This window comes from Babylonia areolata, chromosome 18 (genome assembly GCF_041734735.1).
Source record: "Babylonia areolata isolate BAREFJ2019XMU chromosome 18, ASM4173473v1, whole genome shotgun sequence".
Lineage (NCBI taxonomy): Eukaryota > Metazoa > Mollusca > Gastropoda > Neogastropoda > Buccinidae > Babylonia > Babylonia areolata.
The window spans coordinates 16,176,273-16,186,794 of NC_134893.1; the positions used below are offsets into that span (position 1 = coordinate 16,176,273).

Below are 10,522 nucleotides of genomic sequence, written 5' to 3' on the forward strand. Positions count from 1 at the left end.
GTTTCATTCAATCAGATTTGAGGCACGCACACATACACACTGAGACACACATATAGCATTTTATGTGTATGGCGGTTTTGTTTATTTACCTCACCATGCAGGCAGCCATACTCCATTTTCGGGGGTGTGCATGCTGGGTATGTTCTTGTTTCCATAACCCACCGAACGTTGACATGGATAACAGGATCTCTAACGTGCGCATCTGATCTGCGTGCGTATACACATGACGGAGGTTCATGTATAAGCAGGTTTGCACATGTGTTGATCTGAAAGATCGGAATAATCTCCACCCTTTACCCACCAGGTGCCACCAGTTACCGAAATTCGAACCCAGGACCCTCAGATTGAAAAGTCCAACGCTTTTAAGCACTCGGCCATTGCGCTCGTCATACCTGCAGAGTGGAGTTCTTGTCGGTGATGTTGATGGGGTGGTAGTTGAACTGGGCCTGTGAGCTGGACACGTCGGTCAGCAGCACGAACAGGCCTGGCTGGTATTTGCTGGCGTCCCCTGGAACACGTCGTCTTTTTGGTATTGTTCGTTTCTTTCATTATGTGTTTTGTGTTGTGCGAAGTATGTGTGTGGTCAGTGTCTGTGTTTCCGTCTGTCTCTCTGTGTCCTGTGTTTGGCTGTCTGTCTGCCTGTCTCTCTCTCTTGCACGTGTGAGTACGGATATATACATATGCGTGTGTGTGTGTGTGTGTGTGTGTGTGTGTGTGTGCGTGTGTGTATGTATTTTTATATATAATTATATATATGTATATATATATATGTGTGTGTGTGTGTGTGTGCGCGCGCGCGCGCGCGCGCGCGTGGCATGTATGCGCGCGCGCACGTTTGTGTGTATTCTTTCTTTTCACGTCTTTTCACAAGTATGTTTTTGGCGCCGCGTGTAAGTGTAGATGTTCCCACACCTGCAGCTTCCAGGAGCGCTACATTGTCAAAAAAAAGACAGCAATAACACACCAACAGACCTAACAGCCTTCGGTACCAGTATGCCTACTGTTTAAACGACAGCCAAGGCTCGAACTCACGCTCCATCCACATTTCAATGGGCTCTGGAGTCTCGGCCACTTCCACCTTCTGCCCGCCACAGCTGTATCCCAGGGACATGACCCCTTTGCCCACGCTGGACTCCACCTCGCTGTACGTGTATGGGTTGTCCGAGTCCCCAAGGAACTGCACGAGGAAAAAAGAACAATAATTTTTGTTATTTCCGGTAGTGGATTGGCCGCGCGCTTTGGTAGTTACGATGTGTTGTGCGGCTTCCCGTGAAACTGCAACACGAAAAGGAAAATAGAAAGGCTTTGTTATATATCAGTATCAGTATCAGTAGCTCAAGGAGGTGTCACTGCATTCGGTCAAATCCATATACGCTACACCACATCTGCCAAGTAGATACCTGACCAGCAGCGTAACCCAACGGGCTTAGTCAGGCCTTGAGAGAAAAAAAAGAATAAATAGAATAAACAATATATAACAAGACTGAGAAACTGCGCGCATTGGTGCTTGTTTTGTTTCGTTCCTTAGTCTTTAGGAAGACGATGGTGGACTGTGTAGGTGCAAGAACAGGGATTTTTTAAAAACTTATTTCTGATCAGTCGGTTTGCTTCTCGTATACCCCATTGCTACCGTAGCTGTCTAACATGGTGTTTCGTTCTACGCTGTTGCTTTTGTCATTACAGCTTCTGTTTGTTGACATTGTTGTTGTTGCCGTTATGCTACTTCTGCGGGATCTTCCCCCATTCCCCCTTCCCCGCTCCCTCCTCCCGCTACTACTGATACTGTTGTTGTTGTTGCTGCTTCTACTATTACCGACACATGGGAGCTGAATGCAATGGACAGACCAAAGTGGCGTTCAGCTGTCCACAAAGGCGCCAAATCCTCTGAGGCCAACAGAATCGCTGCAGCAGAGCAACGCAGACAGGCCAGGAAAAGCAGTGCCAGGAAGTCCCCGACAGCCGCCACCATCCCCTGTCCACACTGCGTCAGAACCTTCCGGGCGCGGATTGGCCTGACCAGTCATCTGCGCACCCACAGAGCCCAACCCACCCACCCCCAGGATAACTAGATGGTCCTCGTCGATCCCGACGGACGAACCACACTATTACCACAACCACCACCACCACCACCGCCACAGCCACCACTGCTGTTACTATTGCTGCTGCCGCCGCTACTTGCTGTTCCTGTTCCTCCTCCTCCTGATACTACTACTACTACTATTACTACTAATACTGCTACTACTACAGTAGTTACCCACCATAGTGTTCATGTTGGGGCAGTCGCTGGCGCCGGCAAGAACCTGGGTGGGCATGCTGAAAGATCCCACGCTGGTGCCCATGGACTGTTTACCTCCACCTCCATCTCCCTCTCCGTCTGCAAGGCAGTAGTTTGTCAGTCTGGTTTTCATCCATATCATACATAGACTGCAGTATTCTTCGACTTTTGAAACATTGTAAAAGATTCATTTTTAATCACATATGAGGAATTCACGAGTGTATATCCATAGAAAAGGTGATGAAAGTGAGCATTCTGTCACTTAAAAGTGTGTGATATTATGAAGTATCATAATGCAGAAGAAAAAGAAATTATCTCGGTAAATCGTCACATATTCAGGAATCAGTCGTCAAATTCAAAATGCATCAAATTGATGAAATGAATATATCTACTGTCATTCGAGACACACAGTATCAGCCTTGAGGATTTTAACTTGATATGCATCAACACTGCCAACAATCGAACACACACACACACACACACACACACACACACACACACACACACACACACACACACCACCACACACACACACCACCCAACCACACTCACAGCAGAACACACACACACACACACACACACACACACACACACACACACACACACACACACCACCACCGCACCCCCACCACACACACCACCCAACCACACTCACAGCAGAACACACACACACACACACACACACACACACACACACACACACAAACCTGTGGAGTTGGTGCCGTTGACTTTGACTTTCTGCAGCTTCATGCCGAAGCGTGGAGTGTTGAAGGCCCGCTCTGTGTTGTCCTCCTCCCCAGCCTTGTCGTTCACGGTGTCCGCCACAGTCCCCAGGGCAGAGTTACCCGCCCCTGCCACCATGGCGTCCTGCATGCACAACGTTCACTTTCACTTTCGCTTTCAACTTTCAAGGAGATGTCAGTTCAGTTTTGTTTCGGTTTCGGTTCAGTTTCACTTTCACTTTCGCTTTCAACTTTCAAGGAGATGTCAGTTCAGTCTTGTTTCGGTTTCGGTTCAGTTTCAGTTCACTTACTCAAAGAGGCGTCAGTGCAGTTCGGACAAATCCATACTTATACACTACACCACATCTGCTAAGCAAGATGCCTGATAAGCAGTGTAACCCAACGCGCTTAGTCAAGCTTTAAGGAGAAAAAAGAAGATCCATAAACAAATAAATAAAGAGATAAATACATAAATGATAAAATAAAAACTAAAATTAATTTTTTTTTAAAGAAAGAAAAGAAAAAATGAAGAAAGAAAGAAAAAAAAACAGTGACAACAATGACAATAGTAATTGAGGAGATGTCAGAGCATGCTGACAGATCCATATACGCTACACCACTTCTGCTGTAAACACACACACACACACACACACACACACACACACACACACACACACACACACACACACACACACAGCAGATGCCTGACTTTTACATAAAACCAACAATCTGTTTTCAACATAAAAGACCACATGCAATCCGTTTCCGTTTTGTTGAAATCAGTTCACAGCGGTTTTGAGACAAAAGAAGAACGTGGAAAAGACGATTTTGAACAAGAATAACAAAAAAACAGGAGCAATAAATATGAAAACAAAAAGCAAACAAAGAAAACAAACGAGGAAGTAAATAATAGTAATAATAACAATAATAAAAGCGCTACTCGTGTATGGGGGACTCGGAATGAGCGGCGTGGGAGCAATGCCACTGAAACAGTGCAGATGATGATGGGGCAGCAAAAAAATTTAAAAAATAAAAAAAAATAAAAAAATCGTCGCTGACCGTCTGTCTTCTCAGCTCTTCCTGGCGCCGTCTCTCGGCGTCTAGAGGCCGGAGGTAAATCTCGTAGATGTCGTCAGGGTGCTCCAGATACGTCATAGCGTCAAAAACCCGGTCCTGCAGGGAGTTCTTGCCGCTGCACTTCATCAGGTTGACGTCAGACGTCGTCATACAGGGGCACTTGTCCTGCACCTCATGGCTCTTCATCACCTGTGGCAACCAACCAACCAATCAATCATTCAGTCAATCAATCAGTGCGTCAATCAAGACATCACTGTATGAAACGCGGTTTTTGACTCACTTGTGTAAACAAAGTGAGTCTATGTTTTAACCCGGTGTTCGGTTGTCTCTGTGTGTGTGTGTGTGTGTGTGTGTGTGTGTGTGTGTGTGTGTGTGTGTGTCTGTGTGTCCGCGGTAAACTTTAACATTGCCATTTTCTCTGCAACTACTTTGTCAGTTGACACCAAATTTGGCATAAAAATAGGAAAAATTCAGTTTATTTCCAGTCATCTTGTTTAAAACAATATTGCACCTCTGGGATGGGCACAAAAAAATAAAGAATGAAGCCTAATTATATGCAAACTGCATTTACTCTTATATTTATATTTTTTGTAATCTCTAAACATGGCACTTTCATCTGATATTCTGACCCAACAGCTAGAGCAGTCATTATTATCATTTTTTGTTCAAACAGGAACTTCTTTTGCTAAGCATGGAAGTTTTATTTATTTTGCAAACGTTTTGGTGCAGATAGTAAAAAAGGGAAATTACTCTGTAATGCTAGGGGAGTTAATTTGCTTTAAACTGATCTTTCTCATCTTAAACATTACATTTTGAAATTATACTCAATACATAAAAAGCTTGGATTTTTTAAATATTTTTTTAAAGTGTATCACAAGTGAGTCTTGAAGGCCTTGCCTCTCTTGTTTTTATATGAAATAAGCCAGTCGATCGAAAACTGCCATGAGATTAATCGTACTATTTTCGATACTTGTATCTTCTTCTTCGTTCGTGGGCTGCAACTCCCGCGTTCACTCGCTTGTACACGAGTGAGCTTTTACGTGTATGACCGTTTTTACCCCGCCATGTAGGTAGCCATACTCCGTTTTCGGGAGGAGATACTTGTATCATTACTACGCCATATATGGCGTCCGAAATGGTTGAGCAAAACAACAACAAAACAACCGCCCATTCGTAAAATACGACCGAACAGGGGATTTGCAGCCCAGTAACACAACAGAAGACGTTTAAAATCAAACAAACAAAGAAACAAAGTACCTACCTACCTACCTAACTAACTAGCAAAGTATCAAACATAATTCAAGGTTGTTTTTTGAGTGCGTGCATGGTTTCACCAAGAGGTCCATACCTTACGGAACATGAGGCAGTCATCAAAGATGTAGGTGAACAGTTCATCATATGTGATGTCCTCCGGTAGGGTGCTCAGCTTGTCAGCAGCAGTGTCGTAAGGCGTCCGTGAGACCTCCTCTTCCGCTCTCGCCGCCATCCAGTCGCTGATGGGAGGCTCCGTCGTCACTGGAGCCATCGTCGTCGTCGTTGTCATCGTCGGGGTGGTGGTGGAGGTGGTGGCGAGGGTGGAGACAGTGATGCCGCTGATGGTGTAGTTGCTGCCGTTGAACGAAAAACTCCCGGTGGAGCTTCGAGGCGGAACGGTCATCGTGACGGTGGTGGTGGTAGGGGTGGTAGTGGTGGTCACGGTGGTCGAGGTGGTTGTGGTGGTGGTAGTGGTTGTAGTAGTTGTGGTGGTGGTTGTTGGCAGTGGTGTTGTGGTGGTAGGGCCGCTGGTGGTGTTCCAGGCGGAGAAGGCCTGAGTGGTGGTGGAGTACTGGTCCCGGGTGATGTTGCGGGCTGCCAGGATCTCGGCCACTGTGGTGGACTCGGGCTGCTCTTCAGCAGAGGCTGCCGCCCGCTCTCTGGGCGACTTCTTCGTCTCCGTCACTGTGGCTGGGAAAATGTTGTTCAGCCCTCCCAGGGTCTCTGTGGATGGGGCACGATGAACACATCTCATGCATTATGGCATGAAGACAAAACTCATGTACGTGTAGTTTGGTCTTTTCTGTATCCACCTTCCATCTACCCGGTTTACCCTCACCATCCACCCCTCTCCCCTTCCTCTCGTAAGCGATAACACTCAAAATGAAAAAAATCGATACTCTAACAAAATGTCTATAATCGGGACATTAAAACAAAATTCATCATATAAAGTTGTGAACGTTTGTGAAGCTCTCTACGTGGAATGCTCAGAAATGGTTGAACTTAATCAAAAAAAGATGTCGAGGTTGTTGCTAAAATCGAAATCTGACAAAGAGAACTTGATACCAAATAAATATGATACAATAATCGTTGCTCTTCTGGAAAGACGAAGGCACGTGAGCTAAGCAACAATGGCCTGAAGTTGTATACCTTTGTCTTTCTACAAGATCAGCGGTCATAGTAACTGTCTGTTAGTTTATGGTGTAAGTTGGTCGTGAAACAGGAAATACTCTAAATCTCTTTCTTTGCATGGGATACTTATGAACGGCTGAAAAAAAGGGCTGGTAATCTTCTTATGGTGCTTCCAAAACTAATGTGATTTGGTTTTAAAAAGCTGTAACTTTTTGATATTCTTTATAGCGGATGTCTATATAATGTTGTTCAAGTTTTGAATATCAATGTGTGGATTAGTTATGGTTGAAAACAATCGTAAACTCTCTCTCTCTCTCTCTCTCTCTCTCTCTCTCTCTCTCTCTCTCTCTCTCTGGGTCTGTCCTAGGACCGTGTATACTCTGTTCGGTTTTGCTGGTGACGTACACTCAACAGCTCTCACAGTAAAAAAAAATGTCCAAGGTATGAGTAAATCTCCAGTCAAGGCGCTTTGGAAGAGGAACAATATTCAAATGTGGTATTGTTTCAAAGTTGATTTGTCTTTGTACACATAGAAAATTTGTAACATGTCAAAATAATCGTTACAAACTTATCAGGCATAAAAAAAACTAGACAGGTAGTATCCGAGGAAAAGCCCCAGTGTACTAAGTGTGTGAATACCCTTGACCCACCTCCAGCAAAAGACGAAGCATCATCAACAGTAGCGTCCTCCATAGAGCTCGTGCCGTTGGCCAGATCACCGAATGCGCTGGCTGCTGACGCCTGAAAAAGGGTGGGCTTTTTTTCAGCAATATCACACCTTGTGGCTGTGTTATGAAAAGTTCAACATGAACACGATGATCAATAAGCATTGCAGCTTAGATCTGAGTTGAGACAGGGCAGCACACAAAAATGTAGCGTTGACATGAGTCGGGCTATTTGTTCTCACCGGACAGCATATATGGAGCATCACTGCCATAGGCCTTTCGTGTGAATACGCACGCAAATCAGCTCTAAACTTTTAGACCCTGTAACTCATATCAGAGCTCTAAAGGTTACGAAAATACGAACACGCCCAGTATATATATATCCACACCCGAAAACGGAGTATGGCTGACTAAACAGCCATATCAAAACAATTATACATACAAAGGCCCTCTTGCAGAAAAAAGGTGAAAGAAGAAGGAAAGGGAGGAGGAAGGGAAACAGAAAGGTGGGGGATGGGTAGGAAGAGGAGAAGGAAGAGGAGGTGGAGGAGGGAAGGGGAGGAGGAAAAATGGTGAGGAGGAGGAAGGTGATGACGCAGCTAAATCATTCTGTTTGAAGACGACGAAAGAGTCTTGAGTCTTTGAACAGTTCAATACGGGAACCTATACAAAAATGGACAACGTTTAAAACAAAACAACATTTAAAACCCCTTGAGCGCTTTACAACGTATCTCGTATGTGCTTAATGACGTCACTGATGACATCAAGAACAAGGAAAATAACTCTGGAAGGCTGAAAATTCACACAGCTTATCTAGAGCGGTATATCTCCACACCATTTTCTCAGTTTCAGGCTTATTGTTTCTGGATATAGTTTTATGACTTGAAACACCACTTTCTACCGTTTTTCCCCTGGCACTGAAGAGGTTTTAACAAAACTCTTACCCTTGAGCCCTGCGAGACGATGTCCGGGTTGCTGGTCATGGTTTTGATGGTGGCCGCACACTTGGTGGCTTGGTTGGCATTGTCCACCCGTTTGGCCACTGAGCCCAGAGTGTTCACCACTGCCTCTGTGGACTGAGTGACCACATACAGTGTGGACATAGGTATGTACGTATGTAGGCCTATGGTTCTGTATGTGTGAATTTGTCCATGGATCTGAACGCGGGGCGTTTTTGAGAAGAAAGTGAAGTGTGTGTGTGTGTGTGTGTGTGTGTGTGTGTGTGTGTGTGTGTGTGTGTGCGTGTGCGCGCGCGCGCGTGTGTGTGTGTGTATGTGTGAGTATGTGTGCGGGCGTTTATGTATATCATTCTGTGCGAGCAATATTGCATGTGTATAAGCACACGTCCATTTGTGTGGGGGAGGTGAGTGAGACAGATGGAATTAGCTCATCATTCTTCATCTTCGACCAGTGGAAGAAAATATGATTTTCAAACTGCTCACCTCTGCCAGTTTTTCTTGTTCCTCTGCTGATGATGACTGCAAACAAACCAAGAAACGATGCGCCATAAGAATATGCACCTGAAGAGACATAGATACAAATAGATTCCTCTTTCCACCTCATTCTCTCTCTCTCTCTATCTCTTTCTCTGCCTCTACCTCCACGGCTCTCTCTCTTTTATCATTCTCTCTCTCTCTCTGTCTCTCCCTCTCTCTCTCTCTCTCCCTTAAATGGCTGTAAATGCTTCTGACAATAAATCATCATATCAACATGTCATGTGTTTTATATATATATATATATATATATATATATATATACATATATATATATATATGTATATAATATATGATATATATATATATCTGTCCCCTGCCTATCCTCTCTCTCTGTCCCTCTCTGTCTGTGTCTGTCTCTATCTCTCTCTGACTCTCTCTTTCTCCCTGCCTCTCCCCCCCCCTCTCTCTCTCTCTACCTGCCTCTCCCCTCTCTCTCTCTAAGAGTAGATTAGAAGAAAAAAAAAACTAAACAGGCCAATTCTAACAAAACCTTAATCCCTGAAAAAAACCCAAAAAAAACCTCAAAAAACCTCAAAAAACAAAAACCAACAATTCTAGTTCTGAGTGTTCTCTCTCACTTCCCTTCCCACCCACTCACATCAGCGCTCAGGATGGCGTCGGCAGCCCCTCCGATAAGGCGGATGGCCGTGTCCGGGTCGGCGTTGAGGGCCAGGTCCAGCAGGGAGCCCAGGTCCTCCAGGGACGTGTTGGATGTGTGTACCTCCACGATCTGCCAAGTCAGGTGCGTCAGCCCCGCCCGCTCCGTCCACAGGAGAAGGCCGAAGGAGAAGTGGGCGGAGGAGAAGTGGCTGGCCGGGAAGCTGACCTGTGTGCCCCCCAAAAAAACAAGCGGTTTTGTATGCGTGTATACCTCTCACAGGGAAAACGTGTTCGCAATGCGTGTATGTATACAGGGAGAGGGAGGAAGAAGGGCGACGAAGGAGAAGGCAGAGACTGAACCAGAGACGCAGGGAGAGAGATGACACAGAAACAGACGAAGACGGACAGATGACAGAGAAACAGACGATGATGGACAGATGACAGAAATAGACGAAAGAAAGACAGATAACAGAAACAGACGAAAGATGGACAGTCAAATCTGACAAAACGAAGATGGCACAACAAAATGTTAATGGAAATGACAAAGCAAACAAACGCAAACAACATTGACACAAACAAATACAACACGAAAACAAACAATCATACTTACAGACAAACAAACAAACACACAGACAGACAGACAGAGGAGCAGGCAGACAAACAGACAGACAGAGGAACTGACAGACAGACAGACAGTCCCAAACCTTGCCGTTATAGACGGTCAGATCCTGCATGAGGTGGGCGGTGTCGTTGAAGCAGGCCTGGTACTCGTACAGCCAGAAGTCGTTGACCGTGGTGGTGCGGAACATAGTCTTGTTGCCCACCACTGAGGAGGCTGCCAACAGCTCCCCGAACTCCATGGACTTGGCTTTCTGGAATCGTACACAGAACAGTAACGTGGATTTCTGGAATCGTACACAGAACAGTAACGTGGCTTTCTGGAATCGTACACAGAACAGTAACGTGGATTTCTGGAATCGTACACAGAACAGTAACATGGCTTTCTGGAATCGCACATAGAACAGTAACATGGCTTTCTGGAATCGTACACATAACAGTAACATGGCTTTCTGAATCGTACACAGAACAGTAACATGGCTTTCTGAATCGTACACAGAACAGTAACGTGGCTTTCTGGAATCGTACACAGAACAGTAACGTGGATTTCTGGAATCGTACACAGAACAGTAACGTGGCTTTCTGGAATCGTACACAGAACAGTAACGTGGCTTTCTGAATCGTACACAGAACAGTAACGTGGCTTTCTGGAATCGTACACAGAACAGTAAGCTTTCTGAATCG

At 45.2% G+C, this 10,522-nt stretch overlaps 1 protein-coding gene across 1 annotated transcript in view; it reads right to left on the reverse strand.

The window, feature by feature from the left end:
- The window catches only part of LOC143292159 (uncharacterized), a 54,539-nt gene that overhangs the window by 27,313 nt on the left and 16,704 nt on the right, over nt 1–10,522 (reverse strand). Inside the window, 11 exon segments of the mRNA XM_076602343.1 lie at nt 393–508; nt 1,033–1,177; nt 2,259–2,374; nt 2,983–3,142; nt 4,057–4,263; nt 5,423–6,051; nt 7,110–7,200; nt 8,069–8,200; nt 8,567–8,602; nt 9,219–9,446; nt 9,925–10,092. Coding sequence (XP_076458458.1) covers nt 393–508; nt 1,033–1,177; nt 2,259–2,374; nt 2,983–3,142; nt 4,057–4,263; nt 5,423–6,051; nt 7,110–7,200; nt 8,069–8,200; nt 8,567–8,602; nt 9,219–9,446; nt 9,925–10,092 — 2,028 coding nt within the window.